Source organism: Megalobrama amblycephala, linkage group LG13 (genome assembly GCF_018812025.1).
Source record: "Megalobrama amblycephala isolate DHTTF-2021 linkage group LG13, ASM1881202v1, whole genome shotgun sequence".
Lineage (NCBI taxonomy): Eukaryota > Metazoa > Chordata > Actinopteri > Cypriniformes > Xenocyprididae > Megalobrama > Megalobrama amblycephala.
This window is the reverse complement of record NC_063056.1, coordinates 38,746,946-38,774,526: the sequence shown is the minus strand read 5'-3', so window position 1 is coordinate 38,774,526 and position 27,581 is coordinate 38,746,946. Positions and strand designations below refer to the sequence as shown.

The 27,581-nt window shown below is 37.8% G+C and overlaps 2 protein-coding genes across 4 annotated transcripts; both read left to right on the top strand.

Annotated features, from left to right (window-relative positions):
* Positions 1-193: 193 nt before the first annotated feature.
* On the top strand, positions 194-16,948 carry si:dkeyp-97a10.3 (GATA zinc finger domain-containing protein 14). Of its 2 annotated transcripts, none has more exons than XM_048153471.1 (9): positions 194-314; positions 545-605; positions 1,467-1,814; positions 2,825-3,082; positions 3,409-3,693; positions 4,024-4,128; positions 4,213-4,274; positions 5,198-6,778; positions 16,204-16,948. In XM_048153471.1, the coding sequence occupies exons 2-9, from the start codon at positions 560-562 to the stop codon at positions 16,228-16,230; spliced, it is 2,712 nt and encodes a 903-aa protein (XP_048009428.1). In that variant the 5' UTR covers positions 194-314; positions 545-559; the 3' UTR covers positions 16,231-16,948. The 2 variants fall into 2 exon arrangements, with proteins under 2 accessions (XP_048009428.1, XP_048009427.1); XM_048153470.1 differs by having other exon boundaries at positions 2,825-3,091.
* Positions 16,949-17,103: 155 nt separating this feature from the next.
* LOC125243674 (free fatty acid receptor 3-like) lies at positions 17,104-26,408 on the top strand. Of its 2 annotated transcripts, none has more exons than XM_048153472.1 (2): positions 17,104-17,333; positions 24,403-26,408. In XM_048153472.1, exon 2 carries the CDS (start codon positions 24,428-24,430, stop codon positions 25,409-25,411), a length of 984 nt encoding a protein of 327 aa, XP_048009429.1. In that variant the 5' UTR covers positions 17,104-17,333; positions 24,403-24,427; the 3' UTR covers positions 25,412-26,408. The 2 variants fall into 2 exon arrangements, with proteins under 2 accessions (XP_048009429.1, XP_048009430.1); XM_048153473.1 differs by lacking the exon at positions 17,104-17,333 and adding an exon at positions 20,889-21,011.
* The last annotated feature ends 1,173 nt before the right edge of the window (positions 26,409-27,581 follow it).

The window sequence follows — 27,581 nt, the reverse complement described above, 5'->3', positions numbered from 1 at the left end:
AAATTTGAATCGGAGACTTTTTTATTCATTTATTTAATCATTAATAATTAAATTTCTAACGTATATATATTTTCCTTCATTTTTTCCTCAGTTGCAATAAATTAAAGAATTAATGTTGTAAATCAGGCGAAACATATTTCGACATTATTTTATTTTCTACATTAGCAAAGGCGTTTATTTCACTGTTTCTCAGGTGTTGACGCCTGAGGGGAGGCGACAGGTAATTCAGGAAGTGAAAGCGATGCGTCGTCTTGTTGCCGAAACCACACAGGGATTTAAAGACACGAAAATGAAAACCAAACGAAGACTGATCAGTGAGTCTATATAAAAGCTTTAACTTCTCATTTTAATGCTATAATAATCGCAGGCTCTCTGGTTGTGCTGAGCACTGAATTGTAGCTTGTTGTTGTTAAAGCAATCCCTTATGAGACAATGATTGATGTCAGTATCTCTTTTAATTTGACAATGTCTCTTATTATGATTAATATGCTTTAATGTGTGATTGAATGAAACATCTGGAAACTAATTTAATGTTTTTGCTCAGGCCCTCCAGACTGACATGAACATACTGCTGCTGCATCCTGTTGTTGTTTTCACATTGATAAGTGAGTTTTCTCTTCAATCTGTGTTCTGACTGTCAGATGTGATTCTGTAGAAGATACACACGTGCATTTCACAGTACTGTCTAAATTAGACAACAACAATATACTTCATTTGTAGAGCACTTTATTGCACATTTTCACTGAAAATAGATTTGAATGATACATAAACAAACCTAAAAATACTTGCAATAGATAACTAATGCAACATGAAGATAATAATAATTTGACTAGAGGTATCAGTACAAACAATTAGCTCATATAATAACCAACATTTTAGGGTTAGAAATTTCTGGATTATCAGGTGATCACTTCAAAACACTGATGCCGAAATTCGCAGACGGATACAAGAATCTATTTTAATGGTCTGACGTAGATATACTGTGGTTTGTCACACCTAGTTCTTGTTTTACAGCATTCTGCACTGTCTGAATTGCATTCTGCATTTTTTTGTGCTCTTTAATGTTAATTTGCTTGTTTCTTCATGCCACACCTCTCTGAAGGAATTTCTTTCAGATGCATTCGCATTTTTAAGGCTATCTTTCTTTCTTTCTTTGTGTTGTGTGGTTGAAGAACTAAACCTGTTCACTCTATAAGGACATCTGTGTTGAACTTAAGAAGAACTGATGTTATACAGGCAATTAAAATGAGTTTAAAATCATATTTACATTAAAATAAAAATCTTTTTGTCATCATTGAGCAAACATAAAGTAGAAAAGATGCAGTGTCAGATAACACTTGCCTTGTTTTTTTTTTATCTGATGCAAATACATTTTTAAGTCTGTAAGTGAACAAATACTCTTTTACGGCCTGTGTATGAACTGTTGAAGCAACTTTCACTAACTTTACATCACTAACTCTCCATAGGTTTGCCTTTGGCCGCTGTGTGTCTGGACCCTGTTCCAATTCAGTTTGAGAAGACACCCGTGTTGGTGGCATCAGGGAAAGATGCCATCTTTACAGTACAGACTGTGTCTGATGTGTCCCTTATCAGATGGACTGATAGTGGAGGGACTACACTGGCGATGTGGGTAAACGGTAATCCTGTTGTAATATCCATCCTGCAGTATCAGGGCAGAATGTCTGTCACTGCCACTCAGCTCAAAATCACTAACAGCCAGCTCCGTGATTCTGGAAACTACAGCGTCTCTGTCGAACCCTCTACCACCACAGGACTCGGTGTGAACACCCGTTCAGTGCAGCTCAAGGTGTTTGGTATGATGCTACACATGACCACAATGCTGAAATGAAAAGAATAGTTCATTTAAAAATGTAAATTTTCAGTAACACTTTGCAATAAGATTTCACTAGTTAACATCAGTTAACATGAACTAAGAATGAACAATACTTCTATAGGATTTAATCATAGTTAATGTTAATTTCAACATTTACTAATACATTATTAATATCAAAAGTTGCATCTGTTAATGCACTGTGAAATAATATGAACAATGAGCGACAGTATTTTTATTCACTAACAATAATACAGTAACAAATGCATTGCTCACTGTTAGTTCATATTAATGTATTAACTAATGTTAACAAATTAGACCTTTTTTTTCAAGTGTTACCAAATTTTCTTTACATTGTTTTCTCACCTTATGGAAGTTTATTTCCACCACAAAAAAAGGTAACTGCAACTGTTCTATTTCACAATTCAGATTTTTCTTCTCAATTGTGAGATGAAGTTGCAATTAGCTTTATTTTTTTTTTATTCTGTGGCGGAAGCAAAAAAAACAAAAATCATAATTATGAAATGTAAACTCAGAATTCTGAGAGAGAAATCAGAATTGGGGAGAATTATGACTTTTTCTCTCGGAATTCTGACTTTTTTCTCTCGGAATTCTGAGTTTACATGTTGCAATTATGACTTTTGTTCTTTTGGAATTCTGAGTTTCTCAGAATATTGACTTTTTCCTCAGAATTCTGTGTTTACATCTCACAATTCTGGCTTTTTGACTCGGAATTCTGAGTTTACCAGAATTCTGAGATGTAAACACAGAATTCTGAGAATATTCTGAGAAACTCGAAAGAACGAAAGTCATAATTGCAACATGTAAACTCAGAATTCTGAGAGAAAAAAGTCAGAATTCCGAGAGAAAAAGTCATAATTGCAATGTGTAAACTTAGAATTCTGAGGGAAAAAAAAGTCAGAATTGCAAGAATAAACAAACAAGGAAAACATAAACAAGTTTCCATACCCTGTGCTTATTTTCCATCTTCAGATGCTGTGAACGGAGTGAGTTTGTCTCTGCCTGCTCTGCCTCTGGAAGGTGGGAATGTGTCGCTGAGCTGCAGCTGGTCTGCGGGTTCAGAGGTCAGTGTGGTTTGGGGTAAAGGAGGCGTCGCACTGTCCTCCGACACCCGCATTACAATCAGCGCTGGATCTCTGATCATCAAGTCAGCCAGGAGAGATGATGCAGGGGAGTACACATGCACCGTCAGCAACGCCGTCAGCGCCCAAACAGCCAAGGCCACCCTCAGTGTGTACTGTGAGTCATTAACAATTAATGTTGTGTCACTGTTGCAGAAACTAGTCACCTTTTGGTGAATTTCTCTATTCTGAGTTTCACAGTAACTGTATACATCACAGTTTTTGGCTGGAAATGCAACTAACTCCAAATTGGTATATATGGTGTTTTTGGATAATCTGCTGCTTATTTTCAAACTACTTAAAGAGACAATATATTAAAACAATTTAATAGAATTATTCATACGGTGATGCAAGATTTTTGTCAGCTTTACAGCCTTTTGAGGTCATGGTAAATTGTCATTAAGCATTATAATCTTAACATTGTTGGTTCATCAGATGGTCCAGATGCCCCACAGTTGACTAAGACCTCAAGTGAGTGTGTTGGCGGTGGAGATGCAACAGTGGGGCAGACGGTGCGTCTCACCTGTACGTCTACCTCTCTACCTCCTGCCTCCTTCTCATGGGAACTTAACGGCCAGCCGGTGACCGCCGGCCAATCGGGGAGTGGCGTGCTGAATCTGCAGATCTTCTCCACCAATCAGAGTGGCACGTATGCCTGCACCGCACGGAATGACATCACAGGAGGGGCATCAAAGCAGCAGATAGACCTGGCTATCGTGGGTGAGTTAATGGCTCTCTGTGGCACTAGAGTGACGGATGCATCTGTCAGTTCATTCTTTGGCCTGACATTCATTTTCTTGACCGGAGAGGGAGTAATCAGCTACAGGATTGATAAATTCATGTGTCACCATACTGGAAGGATTCATAATTTCCATCCACCTACACTTCTTTGCAGGATACTGTCTTCTGTTTGCTCCATTATTGATGTTTCTGTGATGTTTTTTCTTTGACCTGGCTCCATTTATGTCTTTTGTTCTTAGGGGTGCTTGCTAATCTAAGTTTTCAAATGTACAATGTAAAAAATCATGTGCTCACCCTCCTGCTTCACAGGTACGTGTCTCAGTGGAGGGGCCGTAGCAGGGATTGTTGTTGCCTGTGTTGTTGCACTCATCATAATTATTATTGTCATTATTGTGCTCCTGCGACAAAGAAATGGTATGTCCCTCCTAAATGCTTCTGTATGCTCTTTTGCTTTATGACGTTAAATGCTCTGACATGCTCATATGCTTATATTCACAGTTGATCGGAGACTCAAAGATGCTATTGGACTTCAGAAGACGAACCAGAATGAAGGCACCATAGTAAGACAGTGTCACTTTCTCCTATTGTGTTCTGTGTAATGTAGATTAATACCTCTTAGGGCGGTAATTTATTTATTTATTTTTCTAAATATTTTACAATACTTTTTAATTATTTTACAAATAATATTAATATTTTTTTATTCATAATAATAATCATTTTTATTTAATAATAATAATATAATAATAACATTTATTATTGTTGCCATTAAAAAAGTAAATTAATTGTTTAAAAACATTTTTACTAATATATTGTATATTGAATATTTATTATACAAAACAACATTAAAATATAACAATAATAATAATAATAATAATAATTCATATATTATTATTAATACTAATATTATATAAATTATTATTATTATTTATTAATAATAATAATAATAATAATTATAATAATAATAATATATATGTATAATATAAAATATTATTTATATATAACTATTATTAATAATAATAATTAAAAAATAATTTATATAATATTATTATTAATAATAATAATTACTAATTTAAATGTAATATATATATATATATATATGTATTCAAAACGACATAAAACTAAAATCAATATAACAATACAAAGTAATAATCAAGAACATTTGGACACATTTTACTAAAAGATTTTGATGCAAGACAGATATTGCAAACATTTTTTACAGATGACAAACAAATCATTGAGTTTTGAATTGAATAAACTTGACAGTTTCTGAACTGATTCACGTCAATGAATGAAAAACTTCAAGTCTAGCACCGTTTTTGCTTCTTAAGATGGTATTACAACATCTTTATATTAACACTTTCATACTCACTTGTATAATGTCTTTTAGAAAACCTAATAGCCACATAAAAGTACCTTGTACTCATTGCAAAGTTCATGATGCTGCCCAGCCTTAACATCTTTTTCAATAATACCTCTTTTTCAGATTGCAAACAGAGCTCTTGTCAATGAAAACCACCCTGATCCAACATTACACAGTTCACTGCCACAGAACTTCACTGCCATTCCCAATAACAACAATGGGAACGTTGACACAATGCCACAAAACATTCCCAGCAGCTCCAACCCACTTCATCATAATGGGCATCTGAACACAGATGTATTTCACCACCACTTTAGTACACTCCCAGACAATGGGCATCAAAACAACAATTCATATCCAAGCAATGACCCTCAGAGGTCGTTCCCACAGCCTGTCCAGCACAATCCTAATATTCTCATACAAACGGGTAGTTCTCAGCCTGGTGCACTTGCCCATACAGTTCATGTAAACCTCAACACATTGCCACGTACTGACCAGCTGAACAATGCACAACCTCAAACGGTGCATGTTAACTTGAACACATACCCTCCAGAAGCAAACCAGCCAAGTCAGGCAAACCGGCAACATGCAGACCAGAGAGAAAGTGCACTACAGGGTCAACATACGAACGCCAACCATCAAAATCTTTCTCAGACTGGTTTCATGAACTCTGAGTCTTTGAGTTTGGGTAATCAAACACAGACAATGCTCAATAATGCTTCAACAAATAGATCTCGCCAACCCAACAGCCTCATTCAGACGGGGCGCTCGCACCCTACCAACCAAACCAATGCAAATCGCCGAACTGCTAACTCGCGATCATCAGCAGAGGAGCGAACTCGACATTCAAACCCTGTTCGGACCAACAACCGGTTAAATGACACACACACCAGCACGCACCTCCAGCAGATGCCTTGGGATCGTTTGCAGGGAACGCCGGCGTACCCCAACCGTGAAGTTGACAGCTCGGACAGCAGCGGATCCTCAGAATGGCGGCCTAGATCTCCACAACGAAATGCACAGCGGGGTCGTTCTGGTCGGAGATCCCAGGAGATTGAACCTGCGAGCAGGACGATACAAGCTCCTTCTGCTTCCCAAAGAGGAGACCTCCAAAGACCAATCTCTCCCAACATGCTCAACCAATCTCAAATGAACCCAAATGTGCAGAGGCAAGTGATACAACAAAGCATCAGCACACAGCCGCAAACACAGACTACAGTTCCTCAAATCCAAACCTCTCCAGGTCAGAATCCAATCCATATTGGTCCACCTTTGGGAACGACAACATCTCAAAGTCATCCTCAGACACAAACTGCCACCAGACCACATCAGACCGTGGCTCAGCCATCCATTCCTCTTACTCAGGCTGCACTACAACAACACACCACCCAGACCGATAACCCTTTCACCAACCTGATCCAGCAGACTCAAGCTGCTCTGCAGAACCCTGGACCTTCTCAGCCCATCCAGCAGCTCAACAAAGCGGGTCAGAGGCCTCCTACTCCACCTCCAGTGTTGAGGCCGGCCGAGTTCCAGGCGCTTCCACGTGAACGCGTGCAACAGGCACGTAACATCCAGCCTGTGAAAGTGCAACACAGACACAGACCTCCAAACATGCAAAGACAGACTCGAGTGTGGCATACGAGCCCTCAGCGATTGCCAGGAATGCATCCCATGCATGGACACCCAATGCACATGCAACAGGTTAGTAACTTTAAATATGTGAAATGCACAAGTTTGTCATGATTCTTGGGAGCTACAGTGTTAAAAAATAATAAGTCATGGCAACATGTTTTTCCATTTCTTTAACTTGTCAAAATAATTTAACCAGTTTCAACTTCATTTTTCATCCTCATTTTTAACTTTATTCAACTACATTAAAAATGCACTGTTTCTTACCGCAGGGAATGAGGGTTACAAAAGTAACCAAGATGTTCACTAATGTTTACCAATGAGATCTTTGTGGTTGGTAAATTCCCCTACGCACATGACTTAGGTTAAACCAGGTCCCCCGACACCTCCGATATTATCCTCAAGTGACTCCCACTCTGATTATGTCGGTAAAACCTCAAACCTAAGAATGGCTACTCTGACTACATCAGGTAAACCCAGATGCCTAAAGGTCTTTGCACACTGAGTCCGAAATTCGTGTCCGAAATAAAATAAATCCAACCTCACGTTGTGTCAATCACGTTTACACACTGCCTCCGAAACTTTCGACCATCATAAAAAAATTCGGATCAGGTTAGATTTTCTAACGTCCTGAAGTAAACTCAGGATAATCGCGCAGCTCCTTGATGAGGTGGAACTCTCCTTCCTTTATATGCAATCTCGGGATTGGATGGACCCAATATTTGCTCTTTCTTTGCCTGCGTCTCTGTGCATTCGATCCATCCTAAATAGTATGTGACGGTAGTAATATTCAATACTATTTAGGGTGGATAGTACGCACATTGGGATGCAGGGTTTTTCTCTTTTAAGAAGAGAGGGCAACTAAATCATGCTCACAGCTTGAAGACTCCATTTTGTATTGTTTTGCAAATTTTTTTTGCAATGGATTCATTAATATGCATCGGACTCAGTGTGCAAGGTCTGTGTGCGTGACGAATTTTTAGGATCACGAATACGAAAAAACGCATACAAAAATTTCGGACTCGGTGTGCAAAGACCTTAAGGCTAGAAATACTAGTATTCTGACTGCATGAGATGCCTATGAATAATAGCCACTCTGACTTACGTCAGTAACCCTGGACGCCTAAGATCTTCACTCTGAGTCGGACGATGTCTTGCCCCCTATGAACACTATCACTTGGGAATAAAGGTCTCTAGTGTTCCACTAACCTACATTATCACATTATTTTCTCTAATATGTTTGTTTCTTATGTATAATTCTCTCTTACTAGGTAAAAGTAGATTTGGATTGAGCTTGTTTCTAGGGTCATGAAGTTAAATATATACAGTATATATTGTTAGTCGGTGTGTCCTTTTGTCTTACACCTTTAACCCTAGGATTATTCAGTTAAGTTAGGTTAGTCAAATCTAACCTAAACCATAAAGTACTCACCTGCCAGCAGGTTGAAGTCCTTCAGGAATGATGTAGGAGACTTCCTTGTGGTTGTTCTCTTTTTGAGGCTCAGTTTGTATTTATTAAAGTATCACAGGAGGCAATCGTAACAATAACGCTTATTTTAGTAATTACAATACAAAGCATTTAATGCAAAAAAAAGAAAAAGAAAATTCAAAATCCACTAAAGGCCTGTACACACCGGGGACAAATATCGCACGCGTTTATCGCCAGCGTTCATACCCAAGCGATTTTCACTAGCATGCAAATTCACTCCCTGCCAGTATGTGGCGCTTGTGCTTAAAGGGTTACTTCAGGATTTAGCATTAAGCTTTGTATTAGTAGAATACCACTAGTATTTTCGAATTACCGTGCTTTCCCCCTTCATATCAGCCCGAGATGAGAGATTTATGCATTTTTATTCTGTAAAAAAGCCTCCGATGATGCAAAAATCGTCATTTTGCATCATCGGAGGCTTTTTTGGCCAGAGGCTTAAAACTACAGCCAGTAATAGCAGGTAGTTCCGCATTTTTTCACCACACCCATACATATGCGCGTTTGAGGTTACTCACGGACATAGATCAAAGATTTTATCAAAAGTGGGTATCAATTATATTTTTAAGCTTACAGTAATTAACCTTATTTTGTCTGCACTACATCAGTGGTTCATCTCGCAAATTTATCGGTCTCTGCAGTCATCTCAACCAATACAGCAACTGGCTTTTGTGGTAATGTTAGCATAAATAGATAAATAGACTAACTCAGTTTTACAGAACAGTGGCTTTACTTTGATAACAGTCAACTTATATGCAACTTATATGTAATTGTCTATCTAACGTTACTTTGCTAAGTTTGCAGTTTTACTGCTACCTACAACACTACATATAGGCTACTGTGTTATCAGTCTAGTATCAGCGAGTCTTACCTCTAGGCGAATACGCTTAGTACCAGATGCCCAGGCTGTTCGTCCTCTGGGAAAGTGAATATCGATGGTATTGCGGTGTCCTTCAGAATGGTTCTCTTCATTGCAAGGATATTTGGTTCATAGTCCTCGTGCTTGAAATGGAGACTACATATTCTGCGGTTTTTTTAGGTTTTCTATAACGGTGTCATCTCCAAACTTCGGGTGTTTGATGGCCCGCAGACAGTGTTTACATCGCTCCAAATCTTTAACTTAATCGGAAAATGATGGAAACTTACTTGTCCTTTCCTGATTTTGGGTGTACATCTAGGTACAAAGCAATTTAGCACCATTTCGCTGTAAATGTATGAACTAACTCACGATTTATAGAATTAATATGTAACAAAGCAAGCCTAGTTGTTTGAATTTTCCTGGTAATGCCGCCTGTAACCGATAGGCGTGGTTTGGGCGTGGCCTCGCAAGGGCAGCAAAACAAGTGCATTCTGGGAGTTGTTGTCTTTCATCCACATTAGTCAAAAATACATTTTCTGCCTTTTCTCAGTCTAGAAAGCTCCAAATTCAAAAATTATTTCACATTTCTACTACATAAATGACCAATTTTAAATACACATTCATCTTTCCAGGGGTGAAGTACCCCTTTAAGCAATGACACCATTTTCTTTAAGAGCTGCTGTGCAGCCAAAATTATTGACCTGTTATCACTGTAAAGCTGCTTTGACACAATGTGCATTGTAAAAAGTACTATATAAATAAAGTTCACTTGGATTATGATCACCTGAAGATTTGTAGCCAGGGGCTAAAAATAACACCCTTCAAGCGCCAAATGTGAGTTTTGGCAAGTATATGAAACTGTCAGTCGCCAGATGGCCGGTAACATCATTAATTCTAACAATGCAATGTTATGAGAACATGAACGTGAACAAATGTGAACGACGCTCTGTACAGTTGACCTTTCGAATGTAAATATTCAAGCACTAGAACACGCGAAAGGGCGCACTATGTGGGAAGTTCAACATCCAAAACATCCGTAACATGCACCCTGAAAGCCACGTCTTCAAGTTATATGATTGAATGCTTGAATGATTATGAAACTATAAATGAGAAGTAACTGCAATACTTTGTTTGTTATAAGATAAGATAACTAAGCAACAGTTGTGAAAGTTAGTTTCTTGAGTTTGATACTTTTGTAACCATCCACAAAGGTTAACAAGAAGAGAATATGCTGAAACCTCAAGCGGAGGTGAGCCAGACGATGACTTCAGTGAATAAGAGGAATAAGAATGCTAGGAGGAGACAACAACGTAAGCGACAGAGCATGGACATCCGGCTTATGAAGCATGAGTTGCAAAGACTGATACTCCTACAACAGAAAGATTGAATTATACAGGACATTGATCAATTGATGAATAATAAACATATTTATGAAATAGACATTCTCAGCTATATTTCTTGAATGTAAAAGAAAAAAACAAAACAAACAAACAGTAAAAATACAGAAATAATACACATCTATTTGTGTGGCCAAGAAGTGGCAGAGCACCCATATGCGTGCGTCTCAATCAGCTCTCTCTAGTTCAGTAATCAGGGCACTGATCAGGGAGTCGGCCACATTCATTTACACGGTATACTGATACACGACCTAGGAAGTTAGGGAGCTGTTTTGAGACGCAGGGATAGCTTGTAGGGGTCTTCCTCATCTACTTGCTTTCTCTTCGTTGTCTTGGTATCAATGTGTGCTCGGCAAGACCGTTTTGTGCTTGAGCGCCACCAAGTCATGTTTTACTGTAACTTCAGCATCTCCAGGCACGTGAACAAAAGCACCACTCTCATTGGTCGGCTGGTTTTTAACGCGGCGTCAAACCAAAAAAATGAACCTGAGGCGTTTTTAAAAAAATTACGCTTTGACGCTTGCCGATTTCGTGTCGGTGTGCACACTCACATTGGCGCCCTTTGTTTAGTCAAGAGGCGTAAAACGTCAGTGATAATCGTGCGCGATATTCATCCCGGTGTGTACAGGCCTTAGGCCAGGGGTGTCCAGACTCGGTCCTGGAGGGCCACTGTCCTGCAGAATTTCGGTCCAACCAGCTCCAAAACACCTTGCTTTTTAAGTTTCTAGTATGCCCAGTTAGAACTTGATTAATGATGTGATTAATTGGGGTTGGAGCTAAACTCTGCAACTCTAAACAGCAATGTTGGATGCTGTTAAGTACGGTGACTGCGAGGAGACAAGATTTTTACGCACTATTTTTAAGAAATCCTCAATGGCGAAATACATGACTAGAAAAAATATTCTGCAGGTGTATTTGAAATGTTTTAACTAATCATCTTATAATGAATGTCATTCAGTTCTACTTTCTTAGTATGAATTATCATATGCAGTAAAAGACAACAATACTCAAGTACTGTAAAAGGTTTTGACACAAACTCAACTGACCCACTTCTCTACTGTATGATTTCAGTCTCTTCAAACCTTACTGTACATGATTTATGAGCTTCTACAACCTTTGACCTCCTAACTGAACTCCTTTCCACAAACTGATCATAGAAATGAAAACAGTAATAAAAATGTTAACACTTTACAATAAGGTCTCATTTATTAACATTAATGTATTAACCAACATCAACTAACAATGAGCAATAACTTTGCTACAGTATTTATTAATCTTTGTTAATGTTAGTTAATAAAAATAGTCATTCATTGTTAGTTCATGATAGTTCACAATGCATTAACTAATGTTAACAAATGAAACCTTACTGTTTGTGCTTAATAAGATTAAGATAAACTGTTATTCGTTTTTATGGTAACACATTACAGTAACCATAATCACACTCTCTCAATATTCAAAGTGCAAATAAGACCAAATTTTTCTTTGATACAGAGCTAAGAGATGGTTACAACTACACTGCCCAGCCTAAAATAGCTTTCATATTGAGAGATATTTGCATTCATCAGGGAGCCGCTTTCAAAATGTGGGGTATTGAAATCGTGTTTGAATGCGCGATCGCGCGTAACTCTGTAAATATGGAGCGGCGGCGACCGTTATCCAACTGAATTAAATGTTTTTATTTAAATACAAAGTAAAACGACAGTGGAGGCGTAATGTAAACGTAGCGGTGGCATATTCTTTCCTAATCATCCCAACACTCTGTCATGGCAACAACATCATGAGACTACTTTTCGCCTCGATGAGAAATCTCGTCACACCCCTAGTCGTGGCCATAACCAAAACCAAAAGTGAAATCGCGGTCACCGTAGTTAAGCATCCCTTGGTATCAGGTATCCTTGTTCGCCTATTGCAGGCAGCGTCTGAAGAAGCATTTCACTCCAAGACTTTTTATACTACCTTTTGGGAAATTCCATATTATTCATCAATTGATCAATGTCCTGTATAATTCAATCTTTCTGTTGTAGGAGTATCAGTCTTTGCAACTCATGCTTCATAAGCCGGATGTCCATGCTCTGTCGCTTACGTTGTTGTCTCCTCCTAGCATTCTTATTCCTCTTATTCACTGAAGTCATCGTCTGGCTCACCTCCGCTTGAGGTTTCAGCATATTCTCTTCTTGTTAACCTTTGTGGATAGTTACAAAAGTATCAAACTCAAGAAACTAACTTTCACAACTGTTGCTTAGTTATCTTATCTTATAACAAACAAAGTATTGCAGTTACTTCTCATTTATAGTTTCATAATCATTCAAGCATTCAATCATATAACTTGAAGACGTGGCTTTCAGGGTGCATGTTACGGATGTTTTGGATGTTGAACTTCCCACATAGTGCGCCCTTTCGCGTGTTCTAGTGCTTGAATATTTACATTCGAAAGGTCAACTGTACAGAGCGTCGTTCACATTTGTTCACGTTCATGTTCTCATAACATTGCATTGTTAGAATTAATGATGTTACCGGCCATCTGGCGACTGACAGTTTCATATACTTGCCAAAACTCACATTTGGCGCTTGAAGGGTGTTATTTTTAGCCCCTGGCTACAAATCTTCAGGTGATCATAATCCAAGTGAACTTTATTTATATAGTACTTTTCACAATGCACATTGTGTCAAAGCAGCTTTACAGTGATAACAGGTCAATAATTTTGGCTGCACAGCAGCTCTTAAAGAAAATGGTGTCATTGCTTAAAGGGGTACTTCACCCCTGGAAAGATGAATGTGTATTTAAAATTGGTCATTTATGTAGTAGAAATGTGAAATAATTTTTGAATTTGGAGCTTTCTAGTAGGGATGGGCGATATTATCGTTTGCGATAAATACCGTTGAAAATTCTCCTCATGATAAAAATTTGTCTCCTCGCGATAATTACGATAAGTCTAGTTGTTGACTTATTTCGTGCGCGACCGATTCACTGTTCATGTGTGGAGTTAAAACAAGCATGACGAAAGACGTGAGGCTGAGGAGCAGCTTGTTGTTAAGCGAAGAGTTCCCTTCACAATTTGGAACTGGTTTGGTTATAGAAAATCAGATGTGGAGCAAACTACGGTAATCACTATAAACAAATGTTCAATGAATGAGCCGTATGTCATTCACGCCATCATCACCCGGGTTTTGATAGCGCGCGAGTGCAGGTGAGCATCTCACGTTGCTATTGTTTAAACTAAACTCATTTAAACCTTGCCAGTTGCCACTTTAAACATTCAACTGTAAGACGCAAAAGAGAACTTGCGCGCGCTGTGAGGAGATTTATGTGTACTCATCCGAAGCGCGTACACGGAGAGCTGCGTCAGATATATTTTGTAAACTATCTGAAGACATAGTTGGGATTGTTACTTTTTGATACAGTTAGGGCTGTTACGGTCGGCATGACAATCGCGCGACATTAATATATAATAAATAAATATATATATATATATATATATATATAATATATATATGAGGTTGCGTTAACTGTTTTTGTTTTTTAGCAATGAAAAATATGAAGGCCGTCCGTCAGATTACTGAGGCTGATGTAGCTTGTAAATGTAATTCCGCCCCTGCCCAGTAGGTGGTGAGCGCGCTCCAGTGTGGCAGCAGAGCGCGAGTTCAGTCTCCAGAATAAAATGATGCGTTTGATTACAAGCACACAGTTTAGGTATATTTATGATAATAAAGTTATGATACTTATACTTAAATAATTCAGTTTCTAATCCAGTTCATTTTGTTTTAAATGGTTTGTTTTCTTATTTTTCTTGCTGACTAATGACTATCAAGTTTATGGTGTAATATATATATATATATATATATATATATATATATATATATATATATATATATATATATATATAATTATCGTCATTGGTATCGTTATCGCAATAAATACCTGAAATTATCGTGATAATTTTTTTAGGCCATATCGCCCATCCCTACTTTCTAGACTGAGAAAAGGCAGAAAATGTATTTTTGACTAATGTGGATGAAAGACAACAACTCCCAGAATGCACTTGTTTTGCTGCCCTTGCGAGGCCACGCCCAAACCACGCCTATCGGTTACAGGCGGCATTACCAGGAAAATTCAAACAACTAGGCTTGCTTTGTTACATATTAATTCTATAAATCGTGAGTTAGTTCATACATTTACATTAAATTTAGTATTGAATCACTCCCTTGTAAAAATCAATATTTATTAACGTAGTTCACATGCAATGGTGTCAATGCAGGCAGATCAAAAACATTATTGAATATCAAAATGTATATAATCCAATAATCAATCCACTCCAGTTTAACTCCATCTGGAAAAACAAAGAGAGGCATCTTGGATGTTTCATTTCACTGTCTTTGGGTTTAAATGAAGATTTTGATCTCATGATTTTTTTTTTTTTTTTTTCTGGGCACAGTGTTTATGAGTGGCATTCTTGCCTGATCACCTGAAGGTTTGTAGTGAACTGTTACACAGATGTAGGCAGACAGTCAGAATGTTTGCACTGTTTTTATCTCCTACTTAATAATACTATTTTTAGAGTGCAGACTTTTTTTGCATTCTCCTTTTCATATATTCAAACACGCAGACACACTTTGGCCAAGTGCTGGGGACATTTCGTTTTCAGATGCATACAGATGTTAATTCAAATGTAAATCCTGCAAGAAAAAAGGAATGTTGGTCATGTTTAATTAAAAATTCCTTCACACCTTATTGTGGTACCAAATTATCTGTCGTTTCAAACCTGCTTCTATTCAGACTGAACACTGAACAGCAACCCGTTTGACTTTCTCTTGGACAAAATGAGACGTTTTTTACATGCTAACGTTTACAGTTCCAGGGCAGAATGCTAAATAAGCAGCAGATGACAGTAAAGGACAACACGTTCACACCCAACTCGTCACATATTGACACTTTTTAATGCGGAGGGTTCCCCTTTAGCACCGTTTTTCAACTGTTGTTTTTCAGTTCTTTGCCTTGTGTCAGATCAAGATGCATTTAATTCTTTGCATTTGTAAAAGTAGAAATTTTATACACATAACCCCACCCCAAACCTAAACTTACCACTTCTCAACAATATAAAGCACGTAACAGGCATGTTGTAAAAACTGACCAAACTTGTTGACCAAACAACTTGTTGCATTCCAAGACTTCTGAAGCCATGCGTTATCTTATATGACGAACAGAGTGGAACTTAAGGTTTTAAATAGCTGAAAATGATCCCTCTCTGTGAACGCACATAGTCATCTCATTCAAAAGATACACCCAAATGTTTGCATGACACAATCAGTCACAAGACACACAAGAGCCAATGCTATTTTCACAGTCAAAGCTGATGCAATGCTTCTTCTGGAGGCAGTTTTTGAATGTTTGGATCTGAGCTTGATGGCATATTTGTACTTTTTGAATGATGCCTTTGATATCCTGTGTTTTATATAATAAAAATATACAAATGGGTTGGTTTAGGGGTATAGGGGTTGGGTTACGTGCTCAAACGTATATTAAGTAAATTTTAAGCAAAATTATGCTGGTGGATTAAATTGAAAATCTGACCCCAATATATGTTGGGGTGTGATTTTCAAAGTTGAGATTGAACTGTAAACTGTGGTAACACTGTAGCTGATGCTGAGTTGAGTTCATTGGGCAACGCTGACTCTGGTGATGTGAAAGGGCTTTTAGACATGATTTATATCAAATGAAGCATTTTGTTCTTTCTTTTCTGCTTCTTATCTCCCCCAGGTCCAGAGAGGCAGACCCAGACGCTGAAAAAATGCAGCGCTCGTCTAGCTCGACACTATTTGCCCTGCAAAAAAAACTTTCTTATGAAGCAAAATGTTTCTCTGGAGGAAACAAACAAATGCTCAGCCATTCCTCTGGCCCTCCACTTATTGTAGCATACAAATCTTTGTATTTTGTTGGAGAGACCACATTATTGATAAAAAGACTGATCTTTTTGTTTCTCCAGCACAACTGTTACAGAGGCACGTGAAAGCCGTGGATGTTGAATAGTGTGAATTTCATCCATCGGAACAATGCTGCTATGGGATTTTTCTTGCGCTCAAGTGTCTGAAAATAAAACACAATGCAGTGTTTTTCCACAGACAGGAAGTCTCGAACAAAATCCAAATGAATTAGGATGGCTGGCAGAGTTGAACTATTAAATGATAAATAATGGACTGCCACTATTTGTCCTCTCGCAACTATTTATTCATCTTTCTGCTCACAGATGCTTCTTGTGACGCCACTCAATTAGTGCGATCTGCTACGGTGCTTTTGAGTATGAAGGAGACCCAACTAACGGACGTGTAATTAATTAAGAGCTTTTATTTTTATGTTAATGATGTGGAAAATGTTAATGACTTGAAGTAAAATAGGTTGTTGACAGGCCTAGCAAAAAACATGATGAAAAGCAAATGTTTGATCAGATGCTTCATGTACTTTGAGTATGCAGGAGGTTGTTACAAATAAAGTCTCCCAATTTTCATTGCTTGCATTTCTTCATTACATCTTTAATGCAAGTTTCCTCAAAGTTAAACTCAGGAATCAATTTTAATTGTACTCATTCAATCTGACATTCTTCTATTTGTAACTGTGTGTGTGCATGCGTAGCATCACTGAACTAACTTTCACAGCGAATGCTCACTGAGATTTTGTAGAAGTTCATGCATTTATAGATTTCTGCTCTGTATGAAAAAAGCATTCTGTGGCTGTGATGTTTGGGGGAAAATGATCTCTTTCAGTGAAATGACAAATGTGTTGCATATTTCCTGTTTTGCATCATAGACATAACATGTCAAAGTGACATCATGAGAAAAAGCTGTAAAGACTTGGAGCATCACATTCTCACGTCTCTGGACTGATTTAGTAAGGTATAAAATATTTTGCTTCTTTTTTCAGATTGGTTTATGATGATGATTCTTTGAAGGTTCAGAGAGTTTTGGTCAGAAATTGACAATCTTCTCTGATCTACAGGCTACAGAAGAAAAAAAAAAAAACATTTAATTATATGTATGTGGAACCCATATTACTAAATATAGTTTTCTGAACTGTGTTTTATGTAATAAGGATTATTAGAATGTAATACTATCTCTCTCTCTCTCTCTCTCTCCCTATATATAAATACAATATATGTGTGTGTGTGTGTATATGTATTACATCCTAATAAACCATCTCATATAGAATATCACATATAAACAAATTCCTCAAATACCAGATAATATGCGTTTTGATATTTACAGTATACACACGAAATGATAAAAGTATGTTTTAGGGCTTATTTTTCATTGCTGGTAAGAAGGAAATATATATTTTTGTAAATTAGCTAAAATCTAAATTGTTCTGAAACAATTAAAAAGTTGCTAAATACACACAGACATATATATATATATATATATATATATATATATATATATATATATATATATATATATATATATATATATATATATATATTGTTTCTGTCTTGAAAATGTTAGTGCTGGTTAGTTTTCTAAAAATGTTATTAGAATAATATTTTAACTGTCATAAAGGACATTTTCCATTGCACAGTCTGGTGATGCAAACTGAAAATTAAAACATTGATTTATACATATTAACCATAAACATGATATGGCTGAAATCTTTGATAATTGGTCGATAATTATAGTGTACCTATAAAGTACGTACGTGTAGGTATAAGGGATCAGTATGTTGGGGAATAAAGGGGTAATAACCAGGAAAATTCGCAAATTATTTACACTGTAAGTATTTTAGAACTAAGGGGCATTTTACTATTGTGATAGGCAACAATCTTATGTCTGGGAGCAATTTAGAGAGAACATGCACTGTGTAGCTTTTTGTAATAATAATGTGCCAATACAAGGTACATAGTGCATTTATACAGTAATCTTCTGAGAGCAAAAGTTTAGGTTTCGTTTTAAGGCAAGTAAAACTAATGCAACTTTTTTTAAATGCTGGGGAAATATTTATTTGAAAAACAACTTAATTCAAAACAGATTTACAACACTTCTTATTAATTTCTTCTTCTTTTTTTTTTTTAAATCAACTTTTCATTTCAAAGTCCTAATAGAAAGTAGCAGGTTTTGGCCCCACCCTCCTTATTTCTTGGCTTCCTCCTCCTCTTGTTCCTTTTTCTTTATTTATTTTTTCCACTGATGAGTAAATGGTGAGAACATTTCTGGGAGTACTGTATTTTCTTTTAATACATAATACAGAATAGCAAGAGGAACAAGAAGAGGAAGCCACGCATGAGAAACAGAGGTGTCGTAAATCTGTTTTGAAATGCTGTTTATCAAATAAAGGTTTTCGAGTGATACCAGATTGTGTGTGTGTTTTTATTGTACTTACCCTGTAACTTCAAGAAACAAAATTTCCCCAGTATTTTAAAAAAAAAAGTTATAGTTAAAGTTAAAGCAATAGTTTTAGTTTTGCTTTCATTGAAACACGGCAGCCCAAACTTAAAGGATTAGTTCACTTCAGAATTAAAATTTCCTGATAATTTACTCACCCCCATGTCATCCAAGATGTTTATGTCTTTCTTTCTTCAGTTGAAAAGAAATTAATGTTTTTGAGGAAAACATTCCAGGATTTTTCTCCAAGACTTCAAGTGTTACTGACGGGTTGAAGGTCCAAATTACAGTTTCAGTGCAGCTTCAAAGAGCTCTACATGATCCCAGACGAGGAATAAGAGTCTTATCTAGAGAAACCATCGGCCATTTTCTAAAAAAAAAAAAAAGTTTACTTTAAGTAAAAAGTATACTTTTTAACCACAAATGCTCATCTAGCTCTGCAATGCGCCACACATTACGTGATCATGTTGGAAAGGTCACGCATGACGTAGATGGAAGTAAAACATGTCTTTTTCTCCTCCAACTCTAATGTCATCCGACATCGTTTTACGTTTTTTTGTAAAGGCTGTCTGACTTAGTCTTTGCATGTTCACTTTGTAGACGCTTGGTACTTCCACCTACATCACATGTGACCTTTCCACATGATTGCATACTGCATGGTACCTCACAGAGCATATATATATATATATATATATATATATATATATATATATATATATATATATATATATGGAAAGACATGAACATCTTGGATGACATGGGGTGAGTAAATTAAAGAGTGAACTAATCCTTTAACCAGTGCACTTTTGCTATCAAAAAAAGAGCCCTGTATAAAACCTTGTGTAAACCCTGATATGTACCTTGTAATTTTACATTATTATTATTACAAAAAACTACACATTGTATGTTCTCGCTAAACTGCTCCCAAATGTAAGATTGTTGCCTATCATAATATTAGAATAAGAACTCCTTAGTTCTAAAATACTTTCAGTATAAATAATTTGTTAATTTTGTTACCCCTTTATTCCCTAAACTTTACATATTGTTCCCTTATGCCTAAACATACGTACTTTATAGGTGCACTATAATTACTGAAAGTTACGCTGTAAAGTTGTTTTACTTACGCAGTACTTTCCAGGCTGTAATCTAAAGCGTTACCAAATATATTTTTAGTAGCTTGTAGTAACTACTTCATCAGTTGTTGTGCAGATACTCTAAATACCCTAATGGTGTGAAAATGTGTCAACTAATCAAGCATTTTGATCTCTGCATGTGCGTTGTGAAATTATTTTTTTCTTAGTAACAACAACTAAACGTGAGAAAAGTCCTTAGATGCATTACCTGAGATCCATCTTCTGAAAATATCCTAAATATACTGTATGTTCATTTATTATTGCAAGCATATATGAATATTTAGCACTGTTGTGTGGTTTAGTCAGTTCCTTCTGTGTTGAACTATTTCTGAGTTTAACAATTTTAAGCATCTCCTCTGTAAAACCACCATCCTTTCTTACCATCCCCTTTAGTTTAACAGTGTATGTAAAACCTAACATGCAAATGAAAAAATTCTCTACATATGATAATTAACAAACTATAAAGTATGGCGACTGGCCAATCAGAACTCGAGCTATAACTATCCATGCACAAAGTCATTCAATCTTTCGTCTTTTTTCATGCTGTTCAAAATGGCCAAGAGAAGATTTCAAGCAAAGACTATAGACGTGTCACTCGTATTGTTTTGAATGGGAGAAAGTGTAATGCGCAATATGGCGGAATAAGTCCCGCCTTCTAAATAAGAGCCAATCGCCGACTGGTAAAGTCATCGTGTCACTGCAGCGGCCGTTAGAAGCACTGGTTTCTATAGAAACAGTCAGACGCGCGCCTCCGAAATGAGGCACGAGAGACGCGCATTTAGGTTTGCCCATGCGCATTAGCTTGATCCAGCCTGAAAAATACAGTTTTTTTTGTCATGATTCGAGGGTTTGGAAAAAAAATTATGAGACAGTTGTTGTCAGATTTCATTGGTGATTTTTAAATATGAAATTTAATCAAAAGCTTGGCAAACAGCTTTGGAGCTGCATGATGCCCAGGATGCCTGAGAGGCGTTTCAAAGATGGCCGCCGAGTGAAATGACTTGTCTTAAAGGGACTTTGTTTCAAGAGCATCTATCAGCGTTCTTAAAAAAGAAGAGAACAGAAGGTATGGTAATTCTTTGATTAGTGTTTAAGACACTCCCCTTACATAATATTAGAAAGAATAATGAACAGATAAAGTGCATTGATTAACACCATGTGAGCACTGGACATGAGCGGCACGATGTGACAAAAGACAACAGATTCCATTATAATCAATGATACTGTCTACACTGGATGCCACGCAACAAATCCCCAACGGGAACAAATCCCTAAACTGATGTTCCATTCTATTTATGATGTACTCCAAGTGCTTGCGCTACTTCTGACACGAAAAACATGGATTTGGAACCTTCGCTTTGTTTGTCTCCTTGGTTACCGTGATTATTAGTTAATTTGTTTCAGCTGTGTTCCCCATCATTTGTTTTTATGTCACTCTACTTCAGTTCTCAGTTGTCCAGTTTCCTTAACAGTTATGTGTGTAAACTCTCTTGCCTGTTTTGGATTACAATAGTAAACTTTGTTGGAATGACATTCATCTGTGTCTTCATTTGCATGCCTGAACAAAGGCGTTAGAAAAGACCAGACCACAAATGGATTTTAGCAGCGCAGTTTGTTGCTTTGGCCCAAAAGGGTCTCGACTTCGTCCACTACACCGTGGAATTCTGCTCTCCTCTCCCCTATGACAACGAGACCCTCTGATCACTATATTGGATTGGGGCCAACTACTTCCACCCAGTTGATCTTCCAGACACCCGAGGACTTCGCTGGAGGGACGCTGTCCTCAAGTGTCTGGAAAGCGCATACCCCTGATCCAGATTGCAGCAGAAAGCAACCCCAGAGCCCAGCCCACCACCACCCTGCGTCACGGAGACTGAGCCCCCAACAGATGGCGTGCCAGTACCATCGCACCAGAGCAGGAGCCCTTTACGTCGGACCTGGTGTGCGAGCCGGCCAACCAGTCCATGACAGAGGAGTTCCCTGCCCACAACCTCACTGCAGTATGTGAGTGCATATTGGACTGGGAGATAGATACGTTGGTCACACCCTCCCTCCCTCTTCCACCAACACTTCTACTTCCAGCCCTGTCTTTGTCATCTCCTGTCTGCCCTATTGTTCACCCTTCACCTCCTCACTGCATCTGGGATTTACCTGGGGCATCCAATGAGCCATCCTCGACCGGGCTAGGGAATTCCCTGGCTCCGCCTCCAGCCACTGTCCCCGCCATTCCACCTCAGCCCATCGTCCTAACTCCTCCTTCACCACCACTCCTCCCTCCCTCAGCTCCACTGTCGGCCATCGCACCTGCGACGTCACTGGGCTCCCAGACCTGCCAGCTTTGCCTTGGTCGGACATTGGACTTGCATGCCTGCTGCCATACTCCGGCTCTCCACCCCTGCGGCTCAGTCTGGCTCCGCCCTCCCTCAGGCTCCACGACAGTCCTCAGTCATGCCAGTTCCACAGCAGTTCTCCCGTTTCACCTCGGGGGGTCTTCGTGACAGCTCCGTCCTGACCCCCGATGCCTACGGTCTTGCCATCAACCCTCCGTCTGCGCCCAGGACACTTTCCCTTTCAGCAACGTCCCCATGGAGGCGTTGGATGCTGTACCACCATGGCTCCTCTCTCTGGCAACACCGCCATGGGGCACTACCTGCCTGGGTATCTGGGGTTCATCTGATCTCCACCCATATAAATCACCTCACTGGCTACTACCACCTCCTGTTCCTCCCTGGTCTTTCCTACCATCTTCTCTTCCCTGGTTTATGCTGTCTGCCTGCCTTTGGCCAGCCCTTCGTCCACTCCTCGTCCGTCTCCAAAGCCTCCACCCTCCCTCCCTCATCTGTTTTATTTTGTCACGTCGACTCGGAGGGGGCATTATATCCAGTTTTTTTAAATTTTCATGGACTTTCAGTTTGTTTTCATTTATTCACGTATCTTTGTTCTGATTCCCGCCTCTCATTTGTCTCCTTGGTTACAGTGATTATTAAGTTCATTTGTTTCAGCTGTGTTCACCCCATCATCTGTATTTATGTCACTCTACTTCAGTTCTCAGTTGTTCGGTCTCGTTAACAGTTATATTTGTAAACTCTCTTGCCTGTTTTGGATTATATTAGTAAACTTTGTGTTGGAACGAGATTCATGTCTTCATCTGTCTGCCTGAACAAACAAATCTGAGCAACAAGTTCATGAACCATTGTGGATTTTTAGTATTGAGAAGATGCTTATCAACTTCCTGTCATGTCTAAAAGTGTTATTTTTGTGAGGAGCCAAGGGTGAGAATCTTAACAACATCAGTTAAACACATTGTTAAAGTGTCTAAATGTCAGCCTGTTTGAATTCTGGAGTGCATAGAGTGCTCTTGCTTCAAGTCGAAATTACAACATAAGTCATAATTATTATACTATGACTAATTACATCAATAATTGGAATTAATTATGGTGTTGTATGTCATAATTATGATCTTTTTATCCTAGTTAGCTTTTTATGTCATAATTTAGATTTTTTAATCTCATCATTTAGAATTTGTCCTTCATAATTATGACTTTACGGAATGAATTATGAACTACGGCATAAACACCATAAGTAAGCAAATAATTATTATATATTATTATGACTTTATCTTATAATTATGACTTTGTAAATAATTTTGCCTATTTATCTCATGGCTTTTATGCTGTAATTATGGCTTTATCTTATAATGGACTTAATTGACTATAATAATTTTGACCTTTTGTCTCATAAATACGACTTTTATGTCATTATGACTTTTAATTATCTCATCATTTTGATTAGTATGTTAGAAATTTGACTTATGTAATAATTATGACTTTATCTCATGATTATGATCACTCAATTATGAACTACGGCATAAACACCATAAGTAAGCAAATAATTATTATATATTATTATGACTTTATCTTATAATTATGACTTTGTAAATAATTTTGCCTATTTATCTCATGGCTTTTATGCTGTAATTATGGCTTTATCTTATAATGGACTTAATTGACTATAATAATTTTGACCTTTTGTCTCATAAATACGACTTTTATGTCATTATGACTTTTAATTATCTCATCATTTTGATTAGTATGTTAGAAATTTGACTTATGTAATAATTATGACTTTATCTCATGATTATGATAGTATGTTGTAATTTTTTACTTTTTAATATAATTGACTGTCATAAGATTTTACTTCATAATTAACTTTTTATGTCATAATTACAACTAATATGCCATAATTTTGACTTTTTAATCTCATAACTGAATTTAAATTTTATAATTGACATTTTTTTATAATTCTGACATTTTATCTCATAATTACAACATTTAAAGTCATAATTATGATTTTCCAATATTATTTTATTATGTGGCAGAAATGGGCTTCCATAGTAATGCATGCAACTTCACAATAAAATACTTGCGTTTTCTGACTGTCTCTGTCTTTTCTTACAGAGCGTTCGTGGCATCTACAGTGACGATGACGTGGACGGTGGGTCTCAGTAACCTGGTGTTAGCGGTCTACGGATTCACGCTGATCATAGGCCTTCCCGCCAACATCTTGGCTTTTTACACTTTCTTCCAGAAAGTCCGCCAACAATCCACCCCGATGGACGTGCTGTTACTCAGTTTAACCATCTCTGACCTGATCTTCCTCTTTTTCCTGCCATTTCGCATGGTGGAGGCGGCAAACATGAAATGGACGCTGCCGTACTTCCTCTGCCCGCTGTCAGGATTAATCTTCTTCTCCACCATCTACAACAGCACCTTCCTCTTGACGGCCATCAGTGTGGAGCGATACCTGGGTGTAGCTTTCCCTATTAAATACAAGCTGAAACGCAAGCCTCGAAATGCCGTGATAGCCAGCGTCATATTCTGGGTGGTTTCCATGGCGCACTGCAGCATCGTCTACGTCATGCAATACCACAACTATTTCAACCCCAACATCACCGATCCATCGACGCGTAACACCTGTTATGAAGAATTCAGTGATGAACAGCTCAAGATCCTCCTGCCGGTTCGCCTCGAGCTTTCTATTGTTTTCTTCTGCATTCCTTTCCTCATCTGCTGCTTCTGCTACATCAACTGCATCTGCATACTTTCCCGTCTATCCAAAGTTCACGCCAAGAAGCGGTATAGAGCTATCGGGATGGCACTGGGAACGCTTCTGGTCTTTGTTATCTGTTTCATGCCCTTCAGCATCACACATGTGGAAGGATATTTTGGCGGCTACAGCGCTAATTGGAGAAAATATGCTCTGCTCACCAGCACGCTAAATGCATGTCTCGACCCTTTCATATTCTACTTCTCTTCTTCAGCACTCAGAGAGACTTTCAAGAAGGTGTTGCAGGAGCTGGTGAGGTGGCTGCTTCTTCCCTGCTGCCGCTCGGCTCTCTGCTGCCCTTTATTCAACCGTGGGAAATCAGAGGAGAGAACACAGAGCTCTGATGACAACATCCGCTAACATATCATGCCAGGTTTTGCATTGATTGTTGTGTTTTGCATTTTCTGCATATGTCTTTAATGCATGCCATTCTGTCCAAAGCCAGTTCATTTAATTCTATTACGCCACCATGACCTAATGCTTTATGGATAGACAGAAGAGGAGCAGCTTAAAAATGGTTTCTGGAAGAAAATCAAGCAAGCATTAACATGCTGATTGCACTTATATTCTACTTAAAGGGTTAGATGACCCAAAAAAATGAAAATTCTGTCATTAATTACTCACCCTCATGTAATTCCAAATGGGAACACTGGCTCATTATTGGCTGGCTCCTGCGTCAGAATCACACGCATGTGTCGTACTGCTCACATGAACAGTGTTGTCCAAAATTGAGCCGGTGTTCGGATGTAGAACCCGGAAGTGCTGCACTGTGTTTACTACTTGAACAGAATAGGAGACATGACATGGAAGAGAAGAAATTGTTTAATAAAGTCTTTTTTTGTGTTTGTTTTTTGCACACAAAAAAATATTCTCGTCACTTCATAAGATTAAGGTTGAACCACTGCATACTATTTTAACAATTTTTTGAAAGTTGTAAAAACATTACAGTCTGTCAGAGGTCAGAAAGCACTCAGATTTCATCAGAAATATCTTAATTTGTGTTCCAAAGATGAATGAAGGTCTTATGGGTTTATTGAGTAATTAATGACAGAATTTTCATTTTTGGATGAACTAACCCTTCAAATCTACGCAGCAGTGCAATTTTATTCACAATGAAATAAAGAGCTCGAACGGTTTGTGAACAAATTACAGTACAAAATCTAACATTTGAACTAATACGCAGCATTCACTTACAGCAATGCTACAAACAATCAATTAAACAAAGATATTTTGATGCAACTTTATAAAACACTGTTTTTGTTACTAATTTTTCAATAAAATTTGTGATTATACTTCTGTTCTTTATCGCTCCATTCTGAACCATTCACTCATTGCACATGAATGCTGTTTATTTATTTTCTATGCATCACTCAATATGAATTGCTTGTTTTTAACACCACTTTAGACCAACACAAACTTGTTCCTGTGATGTCACTTCCTGTCCCTGTTTGGACTTATACAGCATACAGTTTGATATTTAATCAGTTATTTTAAAGATATATTTTCTATTTATTCTCTTTATAAAGGCTAATGGTTAGTACTTTTTTTCTTTTTGTTAAAAATGAACAAAATTTAAGAGTCAATACATCAATCCTTCTGTCCTTCGGATTAGATGTTAAACCGAGGTCCTGACTCTCTGCGGTCATTAAAAATCCCATGGCATCCCATCTCGTAAAGAGTAGGTGTTCAAAATTATCTCCTTACCTTTGCCCTATTCACAATGGTGAGCTTGTAATAATGTTTTTTTTTTTATTTGAGTGGTACTGGTAGGTTTCCGCTGGAAATACGAGTTTGCCTTTGGGTCATTACGTCACGTCTGTATACATAAAGTGGGAGTCCCGGATGCTGCAGGTGGTGGATCATTTGTAGCCTCTTTTTACAGTAGTTAAACATGTCATTATAATGGCAGATTGTAATCAAGAAAGGTAAAAATGACTATCATCAATTACAACTAGTGAATCACCAGTAGTAAAAAGCAAAAGACTTCAGACTGTGGAGTGGCAACAGCAAGAAAGAGAATGTGACCGGCTTTTGAAAGGTGGCGTGAACTCTGTGTTTGAACGGGTTTAAAACGGATGCAAAGATTGCTTTTTTCTGCTGGACAGGTAAGACTTTTAATGGTTCATTGAGTAGATAATACTATTTAGATAATACACACTAAATACACATAGTCATGCAATGTTGTTAACATTAACAATTTGAAAACAAAGTGTAACAATAATAATAATAATAATCGTTAGATTTAATCACCATTGGCAGATTTATTGTAAAACTCTTTTTCTTCAGTTGGTCAGAACAAAAGTGGCAGACATGTTACTTACTTGTTCAGATGACATTTTCCGGTGAAGCCTATTATTCTGGACATACTTCCAAGACGTAGTATGTGTAATTCTGAAGTACAGTGAGTATCCACACTGGTGTGGTGGTGCCGTGCCGATGCACAACCCACGTAAAGTTGATAATTCCGCAAATGACTGCAATTGCAGGTTTCAAACTGAGATGGCGACAAAGAGGCAAAACTTACAGACTG

What these genes read in the sequence shown, in the direction of transcription:
- si:dkeyp-97a10.3 (XM_048153470.1), top strand. Translation starts at nt 560, where the DNA reads ATGAACATACTGCTGCTGCATCCTGTTGTTGTTTTCACATTGATAA. An exon ending in GGCCACCCTCAGTGTGTACT is followed by an intron (nt 3,092 to 3,408) that starts GTGAGTCATTAA and finishes TTGGTTCATCAG; the next exon opens with ATGGTCCAGATGCCCCACAG. An exon ending in ACCAGAATGAAGGCACCATA is followed by an intron (nt 4,275 to 5,197) that starts GTAAGACAGTGT and finishes CCTCTTTTTCAG; the next exon opens with ATTGCAAACAGAGCTCTTGT.
- LOC125243674 (XM_048153472.1), top strand. Translation starts at nt 24,428, where the DNA reads ATGACGTGGACGGTGGGTCTCAGTAACCTGGTGTTAGCGGTCTACGGA.